At 42.3% G+C, this 26,062-nt stretch overlaps 1 protein-coding gene across 1 annotated transcript in view; it reads left to right on the top strand.

Moving 5' to 3' along the window:
* The window catches only part of tmtops2b (teleost multiple tissue opsin 2b), a 55,602-nt gene that overhangs the window by 18,961 nt on the left and 10,579 nt on the right, over window positions 1-26,062 (top strand). Inside the window, exons 2-3 of the mRNA XM_063214220.1 lie at window positions 3,084-3,409; window positions 19,488-19,721. Of these exons, the coding sequence (XP_063070290.1) occupies window positions 3,084-3,409; window positions 19,488-19,721 (560 nt within the window). The remainder of the gene's footprint in view (window positions 1-3,083; window positions 3,410-19,487; window positions 19,722-26,062) is intronic.

Raw genomic sequence — 26,062 nt, 5'->3', positions numbered from 1 at the left:
CTTCTTCGTCCCACACACAGTGACCTGGAGAGTCTGATCGAGCTGCCCTCTTGTTCACACATGTGATTGGTTAAATGCAAAGGGGAAATTTTGTGTGTGTGTGTGTGTGTGTGTGTGTGTGTGTGTGTGTGTGTGTGTGTGTGTGTGTGTGTGTGTGTGTGTGTGTGTGTGTGTGTGTGTCACTACAGTAAGTGGTTTGCGATAATGACATGAGGGAATCACTGAAAATCTGCGCCTGTAGTGACAACTGATTTCCCCACTGGCCAATGTCTTTTCCCTCCATGGAGAGGGACTGGAATCGTGACAAATTTGATTCTTCTTTTTGTGTGTGTCTGTCTGGCATTTTGTGTTTGTCTAAGACAGATGCATTGGTGTGTCAGGTGTCTGTGGGGCAGTGGAGACATTGTGAAATACCTATATCACTATATTGATTGCCAGGGTGAAATTAAGGTGTCACATAGCTTACACACAATACAAATAATGCTCAAAAGAACATTTCAAGGCACAGCAGACATTAAGGCAGGTCAAAATCAAGGAAAAATAAGAATCGTGCAAACATATCCTGGAGTTACAAAGGCAATTTTATTCCAAAATTTTTGTTTTATTCCAAAACAAAAGACTGTTGCAAGAGGTTTGATATTTGTCGAGAGAGACCACATTTTTCATTATCAACGAGTAAAGGTGTATGCAGAGAATATATATTTGATATTACGTAATACTGGTACAGAATGACTTCCTCAAGAAGTCACCTTAGCTGCTCTTTGTGTTTTTATGTGTTTCAAAGACTGTTCAAAGACTGTGTCAAAGAGGTTGAATTTCTGTTGTGAGAGTTCAAATTTGTCATTACAATTAGCGAGCATTAGTTCACTCTCTGAAATTTGGATTAAGCATGTATGCATACATCTTCTTTCTCGCTGGAGAACGGACTTCTCGTGATCGTGCCGAAGGAGAGGGCTGTCCACGCAGTGGACTGATCATCAAAGTGCTTCACGGGGTCCGCAGGGACCACTACATTAAAGAAGCTGAGATAGATTACATGGCGTATTGGGCAAGATCGCTGGCCGTGGTGCTGAAGTACTGCCATGGCCGAGAAATGTCTATGCAGCCAACATTCTCGAGCTCTGGAGTATGGGCGCCAGGGTTCTAAATTAACACACGCCAACCCGCCAAACACGGGTGAAAAATCATTTTGGCTAGTAGAAAAAAATACCTACCCGCCTATTTGGCTAGTGGCGCCCGAGTACGGTAAAGTATGAACGGTAAACCGCTGCTATGACAAACGTTAGACGGCGAGATTTCCTACATTACCCATGGACACTCGCGTCAAGACGTAACCTCCCACCGTGGGCTTTCCAGTGCAGCGATCAGCAACTCCATGCCGTTGCGTGCGCCAGGATTGAAAACATTTCAGATGACCAGCCTGTCAGCTACGCTCACACTATTCTGAAAGGCAGCTCTCCTCCTATGCTCCCGTCGCTTTCGCTGTGCAACCTTTTTAACGTCACTACTGCTACTAGCATGAACCTTGCTGTATCAGGCTGCCTTTTTGAAGCTGCGAGGGCCTGACCGTTTCAATAACAGGACTAACGCAGATTATGCATAGAGCTACTTGTTCTGTATGTTTTGTGCGAGTGATGAGAATGTGGCGGGGGTTAGAACAAGGTTCTCTGTGTTCGTGAATGCCAGTAGTAATTGTAACAGTAGTAGTAGTGACGTTAAAAAAGTGGTTGTGGAACGAAATTGCGACAAGGGCAGAGGAGGAGAGCTGACTGTCAGAGTAGTGTGAGCGTAGCTGTCAGTTGTCTTCTGAAATGTTCCGAGTCCTGGCGCACGCAACTAAGTTGGAAAGCCCACGCCATCGGAAAGAAAAAGAATAACAAAAAAGCAACCAACGACGAAGCTATGGAAGTAACACATGAAGCGAAGATTCCCGTGATATTATTTACTTTAAGTTAAACATAGACTTCTTGTCATTTTGTTGCGCATGGTAGAGAAGAGCTCCTCCTCTCCTTTTCCTCTCTCTGCTCCTTCCTTAGGGTGTGCGTATGTGAGGTTTTGTAGTGTTTGGCTGTGTTGGTTACTGTATGTTAAGGTCTGTTGTGGTATGTGAGTGGCTTGTGATGTGATTCACTGTTTTCAGAGGAATTGAATGAAAACTAATGAAATTGATCAGGCCTAAGTAATGAAAGTAAAAAATAATGCAGAAGTTAAAAAATAATGGAAAAAAAAGCCTATAATATGCTTATTACATAGGCATAGTATGCAGGCCTATAGTGTAGGCCTATCTGTGTTGTAGAAATAGTTGAACAAAATGACCATAATTTAAAACAATAATTAGCCTAAAGCATATTTTATTTTGGCGAGATTAAAAAAAAAATGGCTAGTTGAACTTCTGTTTGGCTGGTAAGAAAAAATGTCCACTAGCCAAATTGGCTGGTGGTGGAAAAAGTTAATTTAGAGCCCTGATGGGCGCCACAGAGAGCTCGACATCTGCGCCCGCAGATATGTGCGAACTCAGAGCGGACACCTGCCGGCAGATGATGGTTGGAGAGCAATGGAGCGAGGTGAACTGGAAGGAAGCTAGGGCAAGACACCTGACGAATCGATAGAAAAGCGGCGGAAGGGAGGCGAAAGGGGAGGTGGGGGGTATGAGCGAGAAAGACAATTTCTGACTTGAGACAGGTAAGAGGGGAATAATGCTGTATAGTTAATTAAGGGGCATTCCAAATTCTAGTGTGCTGAAATTCCACCAAATGACCAGAATGCAGGTGGTAAATTAGGCATGCCAAATTTCATTACGCTTCTCTCGAACTTTCGTTTTTATCAAAACGTGAATTTATGCGCATATTGTGCCATCTTTAATATTAGCCTATGTAATACTAGAACATAAGGACTTCTTCAAGTAGGCTATGTTCTTCACTTTTGCTGCTCTTGGTCTTTTCTTCACTCTCCCACAGGCATTGTGTCGCTGATATCACTGGTGGTACACTCTTTGATACTACATAATACTGGTACAGAAAAACTTCCTCAAGACTTTTCTTCAGCTTTTTTGATGCTCTTTTGTCTTTTTCCTCCTCCCACAGGCATCGTCTCTCTGATATCACTGGTGGTCCTGTCCTATGACCGCTACAGCACGTTGACGGTGTATCGCAAGCATGGCCCCAACTACCGCCGGCCGCTGCTGACGGTGGGAGGGATCTGGCTCTACTCTCTCTGTTGGACAGTGCCCCCTCTGGTCGGGTGGAGTAGTTACGGCCTGGAGGGGGCAGGCACCAGCTGCTCGGTAACGTGGACCCTACGGACGGCCTCGTCGCACTCCTACATCATCTGCCTCTTTGTCTTCTGTTTCGGACTGCCCGTGCTCATCATGGTCTACTGCTACTCCAGGCTACTGCACTCTGTCAAGCAGGTAGGGGATGAGTGTGTGTGTGTGTGTGTGTGTGTGTGTGTGTGTGTGTGTGTGTGTGTGTGTGTGTGTGTGTGTGTGTGTGTGTGTGTGTGTGTGTGTGTGTGTGTGTGCGCCTGTGTGTGTGTATTTGTTGTGTTGCATGTGTGTCTACGTTTGCCTGGTCATCACCAGACCTTATCACAAGTGAAATAAGGTCTGGAGACCTGCGGACTGTAAATCCCGTAGGGGGTTTGTGGTTTAAGATGGATGGCTGTTACGACGGCTGTTTGTTGGGCGTTACAAATGTGTATCATTTAGCATATGTGGCCATAGCCAATCTAGGCTAGTTCTCACACAGACCCTTGTGCATTCTCGCCCAACTTTGTGAGCTGACACGAGGTTGGTAACCTGCGTGAGAACCAGGTTATAGCTAATCCTGTCAGTTGTACCTGTTCAAACTGCAGTCATTGCCAGTCCACGCCTCCCTGCTCTCTGATTGGCGAGAGACAGGGACCATAATCTGGTACCCTGGCTGCGGGTAGACTCCTCGGGCCGATATTTAGCATTTTTTGGATATCGGTATTGGCCATACTTTCAATACATTTTCACTGATAAGTTTGTATAACTTTCACAACCAATTTTGCAGCGGTTTCGTTCTGAATGCATCTTCTATCCTGCAATGATTGTGCAAAGCAGCATGGGATTTCCCAGCTACGTCTACGTGTTTATACACACTACATTTTGTACTGTAGTGTTGATGCATGTTTGTGTGTGTGTGTGTGTGTGTGTGTGTGTGTGTGTGTGTGTGTGTGTGTGTGTGTGTGTGTGTGTGTGTGTGTGTGTGTGTGTGTGTGTGTGTGTGTGTGTGTGTGTGCTTGTCTTTGTAGACTTTCAACAGAAACTTGTAATCCAAAGCCTACTGCAGTAAGTCACAGTGACTGTGCAGGTAGCACAACAAACGTGTTAAGATTACCGGGCATTGCAGTGCAATGTGATAATGTTATTAGTCTCTTTACAGCCTGAACGCCAACTAAGATATTTCCCAACAGCAGAGTGTTAATGCAACACTCAACAGACCTACTGTATTATAAATAGGCCCATACTGGGGCAATCAACAGGATGCAGTGACATAACAGAGGTGCAATTCATTCTGACTGATTTATTACACATTAACAGTTCTCATTTCAATCAGTGCTATAATAATAATCATAATTTAATTATAATTTAATAATAATAATTGTATTTGTATAGCACTGTATCATACAAGGCATGCAACTCAAAGTGTACTCTGTACTCTATACGGAAGTATACTGTACTGCTATAGAATATACAGTAGATCTTACAGTATCTAGCCGCTGTATAGTACCTATATACTGGACATGTTTATGCACTGAATATACTGTAAATCGCTGTAAATGCATCTAAAGGTATATTGTAGATATTTCATATAGGAACGCCACGTACGAGCTCACAGAGGGAAAATATATTGTGTACCACCTCTAAAGGGCTCAGATGATGTACTTTCAATGTGTGTATTGTTGTGTCGACTCCATTCATATCTGCGATGCTCTTCATTCTTCACCCAGAATCGTACATACAGTACAGATCACTGGTGTTTTTCTGACTCAGCTGCAGGCGAGGGTGTTGGGATCAAAGGCCGCCACAGTCCTTTACAATACATTGACGACTCTTTCTATGAAAGCTTTGCAAGCTATCCCCGAGAGGAAACGCTATATGACTGGACGCTGCCAGGTTGTCTGTATGTAGTGTCACTCGGGTTCCTCGGAAATGATTCATGGCAACAGTTTGTTCCACTGTAGTATGGTCGGTGTTTCATTTTATTTTATTTTACTTCATTTGCAGATCAAAAACACCTCCATTCTCCTGAGAATGTTTTTGCTTCTCGAATCGGAAACTGGTATAGTTATATATAGATGTGTATAACACATTTAGGTTGTTTTTTGCACGCCTTCAGAAGTAACCTGTCAGTGTTGAAGTGTGAAAGGAAGTTCAAAGAGACTTTTCTCTCCAGACATTCTTTGAAACTCTTTAAGGTGTGAAAACAACATTACAGTATACAGCAGCGTGCAGTTCTGTAATGACACAGTATGTTTTTCCCTGCTGTCATACCATACCATACCTTCCACTCTCTTTCTATTCCTCTCCTTGCAACCACAGCATGTGTGAAGCCTGGGACAAATGTCACATTGTGCAAGTAGGAGGATAATTGGTGCTGTCCTGAACACATGCAAAGATGTGAAATGTAGCTTCATGACTCAGGGTATAGGGTAACACAATACAACAATCTAGTGTTCTTTTAAGGAACAGTGCATGATCATACACATGGCGTGTTCAGACCATAAGAGAATGGTGCTGGTACCTGTGCCTGTTGCCGGACCTAACCTCAAACCCACCTACAGTACATGTTTATGCCGGAAATCTGTTTGGGAACCGGAAAGTTGGTTTGCAATGCGAAGAGAAAACCTTTTCTTTGCAAACCACGATGTCAATTTAGATATCAGTAGGTTTGCGGTCATACATCCCGGTATGACTGTTAGTTGTTCACTGCTAAGTGCTTAGGCGCTGAACGTAATTGGTGTGGGATCGGGCACCAGCACCGTTCTGGCCGGCCTGAAAACAGTGCAATTGGACAGAATATGAGGAAAGAGTTGACAAAACAACAGTGAACATTAACACTAAATGTTGTTTATATATAAACATAATTCTGGAGAAATACAGAGAGTGATTGACTGTTGTCATTACTTGCTCCCGCCTTTGCACAAATTTAAATCCCTCCTTCCCTCTTTCACCTGTCATGCGAGAAGGCATCCAACAACCTCCCTCCCCCTACTCCTCCATTTCACTAGAGCAGCCAGCTACAATTCCTCTATACACATATGGGGTAGAAGCGGACCTCACCAGCATGATCTCCGCTTGCAAGATCACAAGACCAAGGCCAGCCAACTTGCCACACGTGACTATTATATTGTACACCAAGCACTCGAGGGCAAACTTGTGAAACAAAGATCAGTGGCCATTTGCTTCATGCGTAAACAGATTCTGTCCATCAGTTCTGTCAGTTAACAGGCTCTGTTTGTCGGTTCATTAACTCTTCAATTAATTGTCCAGCCCTAGTGAGGCATTATACAAGAAAATGAATTTAGGCTACTGCTTCTGTCGGCCACACTGTCTGCGCCTAAAAATCACTTACTGCTAGGCTAGGCTGTGTGAATAAGTACTGAAGCAGTTAGTGATTGAATAGAAAGAAAGTATTGAAGCACCTTCTTGACTCAAACACCTGCTAAATAGAGGCCACTTACTACTGGTTTCTATTACGGCTTATGTTCAGCACCAATTCAAGCATGCTGAGAGACTCTCTGTAAAGCCTAATGACTGACCAGAGATTGCCTAGTGAGTCGGAAAATTGCTCACATGATCCAGTCCTTTTCTTTCTTTAATCCCAAGCTTGTGGCCTGAGACTATTAAATCACTGCCTGGCCGCCCACTACTTTTCTCACTGTATATATATATACAATTATTTTTAATATCGATGTTGTAGCACTGCTGCTGCTGGTGGAGGCAGTTATTTTAACCCATTTTGACCTGGAGACGCATCTGTGTGTTTTTAGCTTTCATGCTGGTTGCCGAATCAATGCGTATTTTCCAGGAGTGCAGTAAACATGGCTGACATAAGTGACGCTGGCAAGATTGAGGACATTGACTCAGATTTGAATGGAAATGAGGATGAAGTTGAGATAGAGATATATGCCGATCCCATTGGTAGGGTCAGTGGATTCAGAACATTGTGTAGACTTACCGAGTTTGTCGGCTTCTAAGATGAATGGACAAGAGTACAGTATGTTGCCCTTGTGTGAAGATACAAAAGAAAGCCCAAGGTATTATTTTTTGTATTTCAGTGCTATAGAGACTAAGAAATTTAAGTTTAAGTAAGCGCTGACAATTCTGTTAAAATTTTCAGAAAATTAATTCTCAGGTTTTAGGAGACTGTATACATAATGTCACATAGGCAAAATCTGGCCTTTTTAGCATGCGTTTTCGGGTCATAATGGGCACATTTTTAAGAATATCTCACACAGTTCCAGGCTTACAAGTTCAAACTAATAGGACCACTAATACATCCGCCCCCTCTCATATTGTCCCTCTCCCTCCGTCTGACTGCTTGTCTGCTTACCGTATATAACTCTGTGTGTTAGTATCTGTTCAGAATATGAATTTAAGCCGATTTAGTTAATTATTGTTTGCCCTCAGGAAAAGAAAACACAACAGCACAGCTATTTTTGCTTTTCCAAGAAACATAGCAAGTGGTCTCCCAATCACTTGATAGACAATACATTGCCCAAGTCTGTTTCAAAAGCCAAAAAGTCCTTCACTTGTGATGAGATATGAACAAGGCGTGAAAGTCGTTAAGAAAACGAACGTTGGGTGTTATTGGTTTGTGGTACTTGAATGGCAAAGAGGGTTATTTCATTCTGTCTCCATGGAAAATCTAGTCCTTCAAGTACTCTTTATTGACAGAAGGCTGCATACAGGGTAGGATTAAGGTGTCCTGGGGCTAGAGGTTGCTGTGGGCCCCCCCAGAAGGATAGTATGCCTACTACCTGTACTCAACACGATAGATGCATTTTTCAATATTGCATCTTGTTCGCAATTCTGCCATTTTTCTACTTCTGGCAAATTAGGGGGGCCCTGACTGGTGGAGGACCCTAGGCTGCAGCAGTATACACACACCACTTAAATAGGAACACCTTTACAACGGTTCATTGAGGCAAATATCTGATCAGCCAATCACATGGTGGCAACTCAATGCATTTATGCATGTAGACATGGGTGAGATGATCTGGTGCAGTTCAAACCGAGCATCATAATGGGTAAGAACGGTTATTTGAATGACTGAACATGACATGGCTGTTGATGCCGTAGGGTGTTTTGAATATTTCAGAAAATACTGATCTACTGGGATATTCACACACAACCATCTCTAGGGTTTACAAAGAATGGTCTGAAAAAGAAAAAATATAGAGCGGCGGTGCTGTGGGCAAAAATGCCTTGTTGATAGCAGGGGTCAGAGGAGATTGGCCAGACTGGGTTGAGCTGATAAAGGCAACATTAAGTCAAATAAACACTCATTACAACCGAGGTATGCATAAGAGAATTGAGATAAGAGATTGCACAGCACATCAAATCTTGAGGCAAATGGGCGACAGCAGCAAAAAATACATTTGGTGCCACTCCTGTCGACTACGAATAGGTAAATGAGGCAACAATTTGCACAGGCTCACCATAAACGACACTAGAAGATCGGAAAAATGTTGTGTGATCTGATGAGTCTCGATATCTACTGCAACACCCAGGTGGAATGGTCAGAATTTGGCGTCAACAACATGAAAACATGGACTCAACGTTTCAGGCTGTAGATATAATGGCATAAGGATCTTTCTTTGCACAATTTGGGCCAATTAGTATCAGTTTTCCTTGTTGGAATGCCACAGCCTACCCTAGTTAAGGAAGTTCTGAAGGCAAAAGGGGTCCAACCCAGCACTAGAGAGGTGTTCCTAATAAAGTGGCCGGTGAGTGTATAGCCTGTGCATTACAGTTTTTCTCGATTGCTTACACACAATCGTGTACACACAAACTGTAATCCGGCCCTGGCAGCCTACTGAATCAGACACATGCTAAACAAGAAAAGTTCATTCAAATACCCTTTATTCACCTTTGCACTTTGCACATGGGAGGTATTTGCATGGGTTCTCAAGGATGGTGTTAAAAAAGAGGTCTAGGAAACAGGCATGAGAATGTTGTATGTATGTATGTATGTATGTATGTATGTATGTATGTATGTATGCATGTATGTATGTACAGTATGTACCTGTAGTTTTGCTCTGTTGCAGTAGCCTTGCTATCATGACCGAAAAAGTCATGCGGTCTTTGAATTGCCATGCGCATGTGCGTGCCATACGCATGTATGCATAACAGATGTCTAAACACTTGATCAAACGCCTCTGGATGAAGCTTGAACCAATCCCACCTCTCATTCTGGTAATACAGGGTGTCCCAATACAATGCAGGCCCTATACACACTTTAAATCTTTGTGAAGTATGTGCTTATTAAAGTTGTCATAATTTATTCTCAAATTGACGAGTAGAGTATGAAAGCGAAAGCCCATTGGGAAACTCCAACTCCCATTGTCATTGTGACACAGCACTCCACAGCACACAAGTGAACACTGCACACAACGAAATTGCATTTATGCCTCACCCGTGCAAGGGGGCAGCCCTCAGTGGCGCCCCATGGGGAGCAGTGCGGTAGGACGGTACCATGCTCAGGGTACCTCAGTCATGGAGGAGGATGGGGGAGAGCACTGGTTGATTACTCCCCCCCACCAACCTGGCGGGTCGGGAGTCGAACCGGCAACCTCTGGGATGCAAGTCTGACGCCCTAACCGCTCACCCATGACTGCCCATGTATGTACTAGACCTGAAATAGCCGCAGAATGTGGAGGCAGCGATTTAATTTAAATGTACAAAAATTCTAAGAGAATTGTGTGTGATTCACACTGGTTACATTTACATGGTGCATTTAATTCCGAATGAACTCACTTTAATTCTGAATAAAGCTTAATTCCCGACACAAGCAGGTAATTGTATTGTAGCCAAATAAAAAAGTAAACCTTGAGTGCCTCAGCATCTGTCTACCTGGATGAAGCTTAATTCCGCTTTGAAACCATCATGTAAACACTTCACAATTCAGAATGAAATGAAAGATCAAAGGGAACTCGGTGGAACTATTTAATAATTAATTCAGAATTAAAAACGGCATGTAAACGTAGCAATTGCCACCAGTGCCTGGACCAGAAGGAATGTCAGTTTGAGAACAGGTGATATCAAAATTGTAAAATTATGTCTGAAAGTTCTACTACACTTTGAAAATGACATACATTTTAAAAAACACCTGCTCTAAAATTATCTAAAGTGTGTACATTTTTTGGGCCTCCCTGTATAACCTTGAATTTCACAGGCTGGAACTTACTCAATCGCAGGCCTGAACGGGTAACCTGATATACAAGGATTTTTTTGAGGGATGTAGAGGTGTAAGTAATTATCGATATGTATCGATGTAACGATAACCGACAATCAAATTGAATCGAACTGGATCGTATCGTATCATGGGACATTTTTAAGTATCGAAAATAATCTAATTGCTGGCCCCTGCCCAATGCCCTAGCTCCATAACATAACATAACATAACATAACATAACACAACACAACACAACACAACACAACACAACACAACACAACATAACATAACATAACATAACATAACATAACATAACATAATAGAGTTGGAGAAGTAATTGGAGAAAAATGTGATCTAATTGACTCGTATGGTATAGTGGGGCATTCTTAAGTATCGAAAATAATCGAATCACTGCCTTAAGAAATAGATATTGAATCGTATCGTCACGGAGGTTGTGATTTACACCCCTAGTGGGATGACAGTCTTGAGGCTGCCGATGCTGTGGGGTTTTTGTATTTTCTGAGACTGACTCTGGCCCACAATTAAGAGGGGGGGGGAGTATAGTGGACAGTGTCAGTGCATAGATCCAATCAATCAATCAATCAATCAATCAATCAATCAATCAATCAATCAATCAATCAATCAATCAATCAATCAATCAAACAAAATTATTTATATAGCACATTGTCATACATAGTTGCCATTCAATGTACTAAAGAGTAAAGACAGAAACAGAGGACAGAAGAAAAAATATTGTATTGTATTGTATAATAGATAATAAAAAACTAACGATCACTAAAGGCAAATAAAGCTGTTTTTAATTTCTTTCTAAAACATGATATCGTTGGGGCAGTTCTTATTTGGACAGGAAGCTGGTTCCAGCATTTGGCAGCATAATGACTATGCTGACACACACAATCCACAGTTTTAGGGGTGTGCACATAAATGCCAGGGCCGTCTTTTGCCCCCAGTCCAACCCTGCTCAGTCACGCCATCACCCTGAACTCAATGCTCTGCCCTGCATTCCCAAAAATTAAGAGGACCCTGCAGTGTTGCCAGATTGGGCAGTTTTCTGCCCAATTGGACTGTTATGGGTGACCATCTGCCGGTGAAAAACGATATTGGGTGGGTTTTCTGTAGATTTGTTGCTATACAAGCTAATGAAACTGGGTGGGATATAGTGTATCCAGTCGGTTTTTGAACATTTTTTTGGGATGAATATCATCAGTTCCATCTTGCAACCCTGGAACCCTGAAATGGCAGCGATTGGCAGCTTGGGCAGGCCCAGGGTACTCTTGAAGTGTCATCAAAGACCTTCAATATGGTATACCAAGATAAAGCATAGCGTGTGTCACCAATGGCACAAAGTCTCCCAAATTGGCATGACTTTCCCATTGAACTCCATTCACTCTCCTGGTCTCCTAAAGGGGGGCATGACTACCATGGCAGCTTAGAATTTTTAGAAGATTCTTAGAGGCTATATTGATTCCAGAAGAAGATCCTTATAAGCTGTGTCCTCCTGATCTTTAGAGAATTGTCTCTTGTGTCATTGCCTTGAGAACAGACCCCTGCTTATAAGTGGCCTGTTTGGCATCTGTAAGCAGGCCCGCTGACAGGGGGGGGCAAAGGGATATGTTGTCCCCGGCCCAGGGAGACAGGGAGCCCAGAATCGGATCCCCATTATATAGTATGTATCTGGTAGGGGGCCCTTTCAGATGACTTTGTCCTGGGCCCAGCAAAAGTTGTCAGCAGCCCTATCTGTAAGTATCATAGGCATCAATGGTATACATAATTGCTAGCTAGGTCGCGTCCAGCAGGCTCATCCAGAGACACGAGACCCTGAGAAATCAAATTATTTGGCCACACTCCCTCCCAAAAGCCTGATATGGCCTTCAACTGACAGGCACGTTACCATGGCAAGATAAAGCCATCAAGGAAAAACATGACACCATTGCAGAGATGGGAATCCAGCGTTCAGAAAGTAAAGTAAACACATTTGCCTCAACCAATTCAGTCATGATTGTGTGTGTGTGTGTGTGTGTGTGTGTGTGTGTGTGTGTGTGTGTGTGTGTGTGTGTGTGTGTGTGTGTGTGTGTGTGTGTGTGTGTGTGTGTGTGTGTGCGCGCGCGCACGTGCACGTGCGTGTGTACTGCACCAATCTACCTATGCTATTGGAGCACACCAATAAGGTGGGGCCCTCGCTCCATATGGGGACCAAATCCTTGACCCCACATGTTTTGACCACTTTTTCTGGGTGAGTTTTGTTGTTACTGGTAAAAGTAAATGTGTTAGGATGAGGGATTAGGGATTGGTTTGGGCACAGTTTAGCATTCGCTAGCTATTGTTAGGGTTAATATGAACGGAATCAATGGGAAGGACCCACAAAGATATTAGGGTTGGGCTGTGTGTGTGTGTGTGTGTGTGTGTGTGTGTGTGTGTGTGTGTGTGTGTGTGTGTGTGTGTGTGTGTGTGTGTGTGTGTGTGTGTGTGTGTGTGTGTGTGTGTGTGTGTGTACAAAAGCACACGAATGTACGGCAGTGGCAGAGATAGGTTTGTTTAGGTTTAGAACCTTTTAGGCTCCCATGAAACCAGGTGACCATGTTTGCGGCAAGATCAACGCATTTTATAACTCCCTCTACTACCCACTCTGCAACCAGAGCTGCACACATTCATGTTGCACCAGAGAAGTTCAACACGCCAGATCATTTTAGACTCATCATCAGGCAACCTTTTATAAGTGGTTCAACAGATCTCATCCCTGTCTTAAGACTGAGAAGGTTAACAGTCCACTGTACTGACTATGGGCTCATTAAACAAGGGACCACCCGGGTCGCCTGCAGGTCTTTGGATTACAGGGTAAATATTAATCTCTCAGTAGGAGGGATCGTGTGCATCCAAGCAGTCTCCTGATATTGATTCAGTTTGATGTGAAAAGATCAGCGGCTTCAGGGGGGAAAAAAACTTCAAAGCAGAGATGGAAACACCTGCAGTTGTTTACGACTTTGTGTTTGAAGTAAGACTTACCCGTTCACTCGAGGTCAGCTGCCAATGAATTGAAGTGTTACACAGATTCTCAGATTTTTTTTAGTGACTCTGAAGTTAACATTCATGAAGTATTCATTTCTGCATCGATATTTAGTTTTGAAAATGTTTCTTTGGCTCATGTCTTACAGCTTTAAGTTTTTTTTAGTGAAAGCATAACTTATTCAGATGCTTCAGCTTTATACCCAAACACCCTGTTATTACCTCCAGAAATGGCAACCCAGAAAGGTAACTCAGGGGAGAAGCGTAGAATATTAAAACCAGACGTTTGGTCCCATGTGATAAAGGCTCATATGGGTCATTCTACATATCCAGTGCGCTTTTGGCAAACGCAAAAGGTCAATTATCAGGGTTTTTTTTCAAATAAATGACCCATGTATATATTTAAGTTTCCAAACAAACAAATTGCCAAGCTTAATCTTAAATCATTTGATAAATACTCTAATGAAAGCGAACATTTGCTTGCTTGTTTTGTCAACAGTGTTATTATGGACAAATACTGTCATTTCAAACATACATAAAAATACTACAGAGTTGAAACAACATACGTTTGAAAGTGCTTATGTCCCTTAACAATAATGTTGTCATTAATCTGTGCAACTGATGTAGAAAATGTGATTGTTGAGCTTCATAAGTAGGATTTTATGATTCACTGTGATACAGACTGATATATTTTTCATTATTATATGGTGTGACGTCATCGGTCGAATGCTCCATTCATTTCAATGGGGCTCCCCAACGTTCGCACGTCTGATATGTGAGATAACGGACGGTTTGGTCTACAGCTCCAGGCCTTTTTATTAGAATAGCATGAAAAAGTTGATTTATTTCCATAATTCCATCAATAATGTTAAACTGTCATGGATTGTAGATTCATGGCCCAGTTTTTTAACTATTCCAATCATTATTTTTTTTTCTTTTTATATACGTTGGCCTTCCAGCTCAAAAAACCCATGAATTGGGAAAATTCGCATTATTAGAATATTGTTATAAAATCACATTTTTCTTCATCAAAATTCGGGTCACATTAAATCAGTTGAAATTTGGTACTTTCTACATAACATGCAATGGTCAATACTTGGTTAGGACATTCTCTGTCTTCATAATGGCCATGATGCGATTGACATTGAAGTCAATGGCAAAAACAGTGCATGGTAGATATGGAAGCCCAGATATCCTTGATGCTTTGCTGTCAGCTGTTCTTGTTTGTTGACCTGGTGCCCCACACTTCACTCTTCAATATACCCTGTAGATTTCCATGCCACGTTTTGGTGTTAACTCACCAGTTTAATTCTAACTCAACAGAAATAAAACCCCATTCATTTTCAATGGGGTTTCATTTCTGGTTATTTAGAATAAGAATTTAGATAGTCACAAGCCAATTAATGAAGTTATCTTGTCCTTTCTGAAGAGCACCTGATTCTTTTACAAACAATTGACCCAACGCAGCACTCTCCTTTTCCTCTATTTTGTTTGCTTGTCTGTCAATATGGAGATAAATATGGCAAAAATATACTCCTCCTCAACTGTCATAGCTGATGCGTAACACCATTGACGGTAACACGGCTTGACATTTCAGTCATTTTTATGGTGTTGTGCTAACTGAGGACCTCAGAAGTTCCACCACAACACCTTAATCAATTCATGTATTTGTATGCTTTATCTGTGTTTTTCTACATGTGGTTTCTAATTCAGATTCTTATGAATATGTTGATAACACAGTTGACAGGCAATTTTCCCGCTATGAGAACATGAAAAAGAATGGATTAAATTATGGAAGGATGGAGCTCAAAACTTACCAAAAAGTCTTCCCATATCCTGCCAAAGAGGTTATTACACCACGTGATGTTATTCGTGTGGCCTAAGACTAAACCATTACTAATTTATGGAGGGGGTTTCAGACGTGACACGGTTAACACAGTTTTCGTGTACACACACAAAATGGCAAAATTCATGTATAATGGAAAGCACAGTGGTCTTTCTGACAGTTTTGTCATATTGTGATGATTACTGTGAATCAACATTTGTAATCGTCTTGGGCAAAACAAGTTTCTTTACATGCTAATATGAAGACTGAATCTGACATTTGGAAAACGGGACGGCATGAAAACGCCCAAAACCAGTATGAAATATTCATTCTTGCTGAGGAAAATAATGCCATGTCTACACTTTCCGTATTATATGAAAGATAAATGTGTGCTAATGTCCAAAACATCATTGGATGCAGTTAATAGTTAGTAGAATTGGCAAATAAAATCCATGGACTTAAAAGCGTAGCCGAATCGTAGAATGACCCATATACTGTATACTGTGGACATGATGATGCTCTTGTGTGCTCTATTTTACATCCCAACCTCTAGAGATCAGTTTTATGTAGTATTACTGGCATACAAGAGGGACGAGAGATGCTCCTGTGACCTCAGCAGTTTTGTCTGTTAGATGGTTAGATCTGGTGGCCTATACTTGTTGCTTTCTTGAAAGTAAAAATGATCTTCAAAGTGTTTTTTTTTAACCCATTAAGACACACCGTTATAAAGTTGCTGTTACCAGTATGGCAATGGCCAAGTCATAGTGCATTACTAAAGGTGTTAAGGTGTAAATGTGTTAAGCCATAGTAGTGTAGTACTATGGTAGTTAACTTTTCAATGACTATTACAGCGTGCCACAGGAGGTACGGCGTGCATTAATTGGCTACATTGTAAAACATAGGCCCTCTCCTCAAACTTGTCATGGTTGGGATGTGTCCGTAAGATACCCATAGCCGTTGTGAGTTGATCATGTCATGGCGAAGTGACATGAGAAGTTCCAAACTGTGTATGTCACTGCTTAGCCAGTATAGATCCCAAATGACACATAAAGAGGGAGGATGGATCTCCCCCCACCACACGTAATTACAGAATTTAAAGCCAGTTGTCATAGTGGTCGTAAATAGTCATGGTATAGGACACATTTCTGAACAAGCATCACAAATTTGTTCAGAACTAACATTTGAAACACAATGGCTTTAAAAACATAGTCTTGACCACTTGATTGTTGTGTAAAGGGTGAGTGAATCCTCTCCTTTGACGAGGTCAACAGCATGATGTATGGTCAAGTCTTAAAGTGCACAAGTCAAAAGTGCAATGGTTACTTTTTCAATAAATCTTGGGTGTGGGTTTGGCGCACATATCGTAAACCAGTCAACATGCCCCTGTCTCCCACTCCCCTCTAAGAAGCAGATGGAGTTCCATGGCTATTTTACGGGCCAGATTTGTGCGGTAACAGTCAGAGCAAAACGTTGCAGAGGATTCACGTAATCTCATTGATGCAGCCAACAGATTTCCGTAGTGTAGTACATTACAGCAAACATTCTGTGATTAATCACGGTTATGTTAACAGGGATCACTGTACAGTACAACAGGCTTCACAGAATTAAAATGCTATGTACGCATGAAACAGTTGCGTCACAGATGAAAATAAAACTATAATAGGATATGGAGGGTAATTTAATCGGTTAGCCATGTTGTCATAACTGCCTATAGGGTTTTTGTTTTTGCACATACGGTAATACTGTACACCATGTAAGGAATAACTCATAAGAAACTAGAAACCACCTGCCCAACCAAGACTTATTACATGTAAATTATTTTATGCCGACATTATTCTGCATAGCAAAGACATTTAAAAATGCATAAATAATAAAAATGATTAAAGTACAGAAATCTAAAACAGGGGTGGCAAAAATTCAAGCTGCCCGAGACTGATGCAGCATTTAAGTTCACCAGTTTTTCTCAGACTTACGTGTTTAAGATCCCAAAACCACTGTGCTCTCTTCTTCATTCCGCATGATGCCACAGTGCATCATGTTATTCACAAATGCGTGACAGTAGCCTTTTTGATCTTTTTCAGGGAAAAACAGACTTGTGTCCAGAAGTCCTCTAAATCCAATGATGAAACAGTGACGTGTGATGCCCATGCAATATGTACCAGAATAAATGTAACAAAGGGCCACATGCATACAGTACATTATGTTTTTTTTTTTTTTTTTAGATTTCATGATCGTATGGAAAGTGGCCCTACTGTTGTGAAGTAGCTTGGTGTTACGGTTACTGAGCAATTCATTATGAAAGGCACAGTGTATTTTAATGGCAGAGGGCCATAGGCTGATGACGGTGACTGGCATAATAGCGCTGTTGACAGCATCAGCTAAGTGTATATGTAGTAGTCTACGTTCTTTTGTGTTGACGTGGATGTTCTGCTGCCATGATTATATCTTAGCCAATGTCCTCTAATGTGTTATGCTGCCTGTATATGTAGGCTAATGTCTTTCATTTTAGAGGTACATATGAGAGAGAGAGAGAGAGAGAGAGAGAGAGAGAGAGAGAGAGAGAGACAGAGACAGAGACAGAGACAGAGAGAGAGAGAGAGAGAGAGAGAGAGAGAGAGAGAGAGAGAGAGAGAGAGAGAGAGAGAGAGAGAGAGAGAGAGAGAGAGAGAGAGAGACAGAGACAGAGACAGAGACAGAGAGATGGGAGCAACTGACAGACACACAGACACAGACAGACACACACACACACACACACACACACACACACACACACACACACACACAGACACACGCACGCATGCACGCACGCACGCATGCACGCACGCACGCACACACACACACTACTACAACTACTCAGTTACTCACTCACACACATACACACACAAAAACCTCTACTCCCAATTATCTGCTGAATGCAGATGACCCTGCACTCATCTTTGACCATTTGTCATCCATACCCCCAGGCACATATCAGCCAGGCATCATCATGCATCCTCCTCACATCACACTCAAGGCCCTTAGTGGCAGTGTCACCCTTGTCAACTGACACGCGCCCTTGAGCTGAAGGTCATTAGATGCTCCAGGAGTGAGACCTTACCTCAGGAGGGCCCTGAAGGACATTATTACGGCATGATTGCCGGTGGCATCACTGCAGTAGGTGTATCTGAACATACGCACACCCACACACGGAAATATCTACATTGAGATCTCGCAATATATCTGAAGGAAATCAAGGAAATTGCGCACATGCATGAAAATGGAAAGCTAATCAAAATGTATTTGCTAAACTTGCATCATTTAGATGGCCGGTAAAACGACTCCAACATTTCAGCAAACAAACTGATATTAATATTAATATATCTTCATGCAATAATAATAATAATAATAATAATAATAATAATACATACGTTTTATATAGCGCTTTTCATGATAGCCTACTCAAAGTTGCTTTACAGATGAGAAAGCATGCAGACAATACAGACATACAGGGTGGAAACAACAGAACAGTGTGAGACAACATAGGACAACAACAACAATGGATCTGGGAGGATGGCAGCGGTGGTAGTTGGAGGAACTGGGTAAGCAGGCCTAGGTGTTGTCTGGAAAAGATGGGTCTTGAGATGTTGTTTGAGAGATGACAGTGAGTCCGACTGGCCTGGGGAAGGTAGTTCCAGAGGGTGGGGGCGGCGATGCAGAAGGCTCTGTCCCCCAGGGTGCGGTACTTTGTCTAGATGGTGGGGGTGAGGAGGTAGGCATCAGAGGAACGTAGACAGCGGGGAGGAGAGTGACGGTGGAGGAGATTGATGAGATAGGGGGGCGAGGTTATGTAGGGCTTTGGCTTAGGGATGAGGAGGATCTTGAAATGTATACGCTGTTTTATGGGAAGCCAGTGAAGTTGACAGAGGATGGGGGTGATGTGTTCTCTGGAAGGGGAGCGGGTGAGCCGGGCAGCACAGTACTGGACATATTGCAATTTTTGAACATTTAATTATAAAAATCTCTTCATGCAACAATCATCTCTGACCTCCCCTCACCACACACACACACACACACACACACACACACACACACACACACACACACACACACACACACACACACACACACACACACACACACACACACACACACACACACACACACACACACACACACACACACGCGCACCCCGTCCCTAACCTTTTCCTCCATCTCCTCATGCTTTCTCCCACCAGGTTGGCAAGATTCGGCGGACGGCGGCTCGTAAGCGCGAGTACCACGTGCTGTTCATGGTGCTGGCCACGGTGGTGTGCTTCATGCTGTGCTGGACGCCCTACGGCGTGGTGGCCCTGGTGGCCACGTTCGGCCGGAAAGGCCTCGTCTCGCCCATCGTCAGCGTGGTGCCCTCGCTGCTGGCCAAGAGCAGCACCGTCATCAACCCACTCATCTACATCGTTATGAACAAGCAGGTATGTACAAGTACTGTCATGGTTTTTGTTTTTTTTTTAAAGATAATTTTGGTCTTTTTGACTTTTTTTATGATAGCATAGTGAAGATGGTGACAGGAAGCGAGTGGGGAGAGAGAAATGGGGAAGGCCCTGTAATGGTTTTCTGTCAATGTCCCTCAGTGGTAGAATAAGCTACCAGTTGCCACAAGAGCAGGGTAATCCCTCTTAAACCTCAAGAAGCACGTGAAGACTCATCTCTTCCGAGAGAGCTCCCCTGCATAACATATAAGTAACTCTACTCACCTGTGATCATGGGTAGCCTTCTAACCTGCACTACATTTCATAGGTTGTCCACTATTTTCTGCTCTCTGTCTGCTCTACATTACTTGTACACTGCTGTAGTCTGTACTGACCCCTTACTCTGTACTTGCTTGAGTGTCCTCCTTGTAAGTCGCTTTGGTCGAAAGCGTCTGCTAAATGTAATGTAATATAATATAATATACTGTAACAAGGGTAATATTCTATTAGCATGCAATGCCCAATAGCTGAGCAAGACCCAGGGCTGGCTATACAGTAGTCCAGTCACAACACAGAGCAGTTTCACCTTTTATTACATTACATTACATTACATTACATTATACTTCGCTGAAGCTTTTATCCATAGCAATTTACAGTTCTTTTTAGTACAGGGTATTGGTTAAAGTCCCTGGAGCAAGGTGGGGTTAGGTGCCTTGCTTAAAGGCACTTCAATCATGAAGCGAAGTAGGGAGTGGAAGGGTGCGATTCGAACAAAGTTCTGTTGAGATGGGCTGCTTCGTCGAGTTGAGCTACTGTACTGAGCTACAAGTAATCTAATTTCACTGTGGCATCTATCGATTTACGCTGCCTCGTCGAGTTACCCTCCATGGAGATGCTTCAATAACTTGCCAATATGTGGTACGTTTATTTTATTTATTTGTTCATTTATTTATGTAGAGGACAGAGGTTTGCAATCTTGGTCGTGCCTTTTGATTTTTCTGCCATGGGGATGTTATTAAAAAGAATAACTTGCTGATCTTTTTTTAAACGAGAGCAATAATCTCGTTCAATCAAGTTAATAAGCATGCGGTGTGAAATAGAATTGGGAAAAGATACAGACAAGCTGAAGTTGCAATAAAATTGCAACAAGTTGTGCAAATATAGGACTGAGGTTGGAGAGGGGATTTTTTAATCACATGGGTTAAATTACACATGATGAAAAACACGTAAGCCTAATGGGAAAACTTCAGGGCTACTGATATTGTAATGAGGAAAGTCAAAGACTGAGACAGACAAGGTGCACAAACTAGGAACAGCTGATGACCAGACGTAGCTGGCACTGTGCTACCTTTGTGTAAGTTTTGGTGCTGCGGCTGCCGCTGATGTATTTGAGAGTTAATTTGCTTTAACCCGTTACAACACGGCACTATAAATTTGCTGTTACCAGGATGGCAATGGCAGAGCCATAAGGCATTACTAAAGGCCCTCTGTTATGTCATAGTAGAGCAGTACTATGGTAATTAACCTTTCAATGACTATTACAGGGTGCCACTAGTGGTACAGCGTGCAGTATGGGGCTACTTTTATAAAAATTCCCAGAATATATAAGCCACCATTTTGTTCTACTCGGTACTACCATTTCATTTCGCATTCATGATTTGGAGGTTGTTTGATCTGACATGATTGCAGGAAGCGGGAAGGAAATTTTCGGAAAAATCAGGATAAGTTGTTGAACAAACATGTGTGACGTCTATCTCTGGCGATGTAGGATCGTTTATGGACCGACATGTCTGACAGAACATCCTACCGTAGGATAAAATTACAATGTAGGACTGTTTGTCAGAACACTGGCGCAAATCCTACCAGTCAACATCTCTCCACAGAAAACAGGTACCAGACGTAGTGAGGAGGCAAGTCTCTAGACGGAAGTACGTAGGATGGTGCGCGAGGCTACTATATATCAGGACCCCACTACATCGTCAGGAAAAAGCAAGTGTGCAAGGCCAAGGCTAAAGGGCTGTTGAAATCTATAATGATAACTAGGCTATACAACAATAAAATCATTTCCATTCACAGTTGCCATTGGTAACGTTGGGTAGGTTGGGCCTACAGTCGGCTGCTTGTGAATATCAACAAGTAGCGTGTGATGTCTATACATTCTAATGAACTCTCAGTCGCTGACATTGCATTTTCAGTTCAGAAAACCGCTCTGAAAAGGATCCCATCGATCTCGGTCAGCATGTTTCTGTCATCACTTTGATAGAAGCTAAGTGTAATGTTGTTGTAATTATAGCCTCGTAAGTCAGACCCTCATGCTTCACTAGAGAATCTGGCTTTATCATCTTGAGAAACTTTTTCTCCTCCATGCATGTTTAGACTGCAGAAGTTCAAAATGGAGGGATATGCATTTTTCTGCTGTGCAGTGCAGATATAAATAGTTTCATTTTGGAAAACATACCTTGGCATACTTTCACTTACGGTGAACGAACTGCATTCATGGGCAGGATTCTGAAATTGGACCAGTGTTTATCCTCCATCACACCCCTGACAATGCAATAATAAGCCACGTGGAATTGCATTAAAAATATATTACAAAGACATTTTCGTATCCAGCAAACATCTCCTCATGAACTATGCTACCTGCTGGCGTCACAACTAACGTGTGCAGGTTTTTTTTTTTTTTTTTTTAACAAAAAAATGAAATAACCCAGATTCTGCACTCAGCAGAGCAGCACTGGGGACTTCAAACAAAATGAAGGCAAAAACAGTTGTCTAGGCCACGTAGTCTACTGCCTGAAGCCATAACAAACACCACAGCATCAGGGAAGGGCCAACTGCTCCGGTGTTATTTATTTATTTTTCCAGAGGGGTTGACACCAATAATAACACCAGTCATGTCAGAAAATTTCAATTCAGCAGTGGCTGAATACGATGATGTGACAGATGTGTCTCTTTGAGGAGAGACCATCATCATCAAAACAACATGGCCGCCGGCCGAGGAGAATAACACGTTATTCCCCTTGCAGCAACTCTGAGCAAAGTTGTTTATTTTCACCTCTGCATCAGCCTTGCCACCCTACTGTGGATCATTAATGAGGGCAAGTTTGGTCTCTACATGGTAGACAATTATGCTAAAAACATGCAGGGGAAGTGAAGACCAAAAGTACTTGGTATTAATGCATAGCAATACCATCACAGTATTAATTGTGAGCGTTAATAAAGTAATTTCCAAAATTTGTAAAGCGTAAGTTTAATACAACTTATTTTTTTTAATTATGCTGGTGCAAAAGTGAGTACAACCTTATGTAAGCTCCCATAGAGAGGATCATGATCTGCTTTAGTAATCGAGGTACATGTTGACATGCATGTTACTTTTCATGAAATTCAGCTTCCTAATGTTTATGGTGTTCATACAGGCCCAAAACCATGTGAGTCCCACAACCATGATTGACTTTAAGCACGGGGCACTTTTCTTTGTACAAACCATTTTTTAATGCTGGACACCATCTAAAGCAAATTTGTTTATCTTAGTGTCAATAGATCGTAGGACATGGTTCCAGCAATCCATATCCTTAGTCTGTTTGCCTCAGACTGATGAGAACTTACTCTATGCACCTTTTGGGAATAACTTGTGTTTATGAAAATATTGTTCAAAATGTTACTTTTCAAAAGGGGTATACTGTATTTTCCATAGCAGTGCAGGTCATGGAATGTTATGTTTACTATAATATTATTGCATATCAAACTTTCCCTGACTGAGTAAATGATGAGTGACATCTGTTATGAGTACGACTAATGGAAGAGGAGAGAAGTGCCGCACATAAACTGTGTATAAACTGAGTATGACTAATAGCATGAACACAGACTATACAGTAGACCTGCCTGCATCCCATGGAGATGAGCTAGGGAAGTTCTCTAATGTGTGCAATCATGCAATCGCTCTCCGAGCTCAGAAAATAAGCGCCTGGTGTTATGAACACAATACAGTTCATCCGCACACATCTTGAGGTGTGTGTGTGTGTGTGTGTGTGTGTGTGTGTGTGTGTGTGTGTGTGTGTGTGTGTGTGTGTGTGTGTGTGTGTGTGTGTGTGTGTGTGTGTGTGTGTGTGTGTGTGTGTGTGCGTGCGTGTCTGCGTGCATGCGTACGTGCGTGCGTGCGTGCGTGCGTGCGTACGTGCGTCAGTGTATTTGAGTGTGAAATGCTTAGGAATTTTGTGCTAAGTAGTTAGTCCTGTACTGTTTCTGTTTGGTTGAAAGTAGGCTGTTTAGCATCAGACTCAAATCTTATGTGTGTGGTGCGGTGTGTGTGTGTGTGTGTGTGTGTGTGCGTGCGTGCGTGCGTGTGTGTGTGTGTGTGTGTGTGTGTGTGTGTGTGTGTGTGTGTGTGTGTGTGTGTGTGTGTGTGTGTGTGTGTGTGTGTGTGTGTGTGTGTGTGTTTGTCCAAGGGCCTCACACAGGCTTGTCTAATTCCCTGGTTTGTGCAAGAGGCAAGAGGTCAAGTGTTCTGTCTGTACATTTCTGAGGGGTGACTTTCTCTGCTCGATTAGGCTGTGGCGTGGGTGAGTGTGCGAATGGAATCTCCGATCATCAGGGCTGGACTGGCCATCAGGCATACCGGGCATTTCCTGGTGGGCCCCGTACCCTCGTGGGCCCCTATTTTCAGAAATGTAAAAAAGAAAAAAAAGAAAAAAAACGGTGAGTCCGTTCTGAGCCGCTAATTATTAAGGGCCCATTTAACCCAAATGTGCCCGGTCCCTATTTCTCCGCCAGCCCTGCCGATCACTGAGGACGTTCATCTAATAAAATAAAGCTGAAGACAAAGCGGATGACTTTGATGTCATAAAATAAAACAAACTTGACTTAGAAAACAAATGTCCAAAGGAAGACCAAGATGCTATAACCTTTTGCTTGAATGATTTTGAAATGCCTCTTTTTTTGCTGTCTATTATTTTGGTTGAATACAATAAGCTAGCAAAGTTTGTAACAAATTGACAATACGTTTGATGAAAGTGGGCCCTGTCGTGGCCTAACTGTATGGCGCTGGATTACTACGCCGGCGACCCGGGTTTGATTCTGGCCTGGCTCATTTGCTGATCCTTCCCCATCTCTCTCCCCACTCATTTCCCGTCTCTCCTCCACTGTTCGGTCAAAAATAAAGGCTAAAAGCCCTAAAAAAAGTATTTCAAAAAAAAGTTCGAAGAAAGTGCTGTTCTCAAACAGCGCTTACTTTTTCTTGGCAGGACTATCAGGGGTCTTGGTATTCAAACCGTTTAGGCTGATTTTGCAGATAGCGCCTGGTAGTGTGCTGCAGGGAGCGATCTTGATTAAAACCCATTTTCATTTTTCATTTTCTTTTTAATCCACTTATTATCCAAAGGCAAACATGATGCTGCTGGTTGTATGCAATGAGATTATCTAATGGGGATCTTCTGGTGATCCAACGTCTGCACCAGAAAGGCAGCCAAACGGTTTTTACTGGTTTATTTATACATGATAATATCACAATCTGTAAGGTTGGAGGAAAAATACAGTCACCAAGGCATTTACAATTAGATGAAATAGACAGAGTTTTGGCAATTTGACCAAGTGCAGAGCTCAATAAGTGCAGGACATGCAAGGTAGTGTGTCCCTTAGTTGCATAACATATCTTCAAGAAGTATTTTTTCAGTAAATTGACACGTGTATCCCAAATGACGTTTACAGACATGTACAGTCCGTACAAAACAATTGGCCCTTTTCACCGTGACAAAGTTCCATTTTGAAGTGAAGTAGGTACCTAGAACTACCAATTTGAGGTAGAAAAAAAGTCTTGTCTGTATGTATACAATATATGTTTATGCCACTGAATGCAACTTATAACTACTGTGAATGCATTGAAATGTTCAGTATTCAAAGGTGTCTGACATTACAGGAAACCATGGAGGAGGATGGCAAAGAGATGGTTATTTATTTACTCCACTTCACCCACCTAGCGGAGTCGGAAATCAAACCCACAAGCAAGCATGGAAGTATAATGCTATGGGCATTATCATACAACATCATGCATTAATATAATGTTCCCCTTCTGATTTGGGTGACTGGCCATCTATCCCTCAACCTTGAGAAACTGGTGAAAACCCTTCTTTTAGAGTGCTTTCCTTCATTACTAAACTATCCTCTCTCACAAAGTTTTCTGTTTCTTGCCTGGATCAACCTTGCTGTGATTTGACTACCGGCCTGGTACTCTTTATGCCTCCAGCATTATGCAGCTTACTCGTGGGCGTCTTTTGTTACTTGCTGTGGACAGATGTAGCTGCCAAGTTTGATGCAATGTAATGACTTCTTTTTATTTATTCACGAGTGGT

The sequence above is a fragment of the Engraulis encrasicolus genome, chromosome 13, assembly GCF_034702125.1.
Source record: "Engraulis encrasicolus isolate BLACKSEA-1 chromosome 13, IST_EnEncr_1.0, whole genome shotgun sequence".
Taxonomy (NCBI): Eukaryota; Metazoa; Chordata; class Actinopteri; order Clupeiformes; family Engraulidae; genus Engraulis; species Engraulis encrasicolus.
Note: the sequence above shows the minus strand (reverse complement) of the source record. Positions and strands in the feature narration are given on the sequence as shown.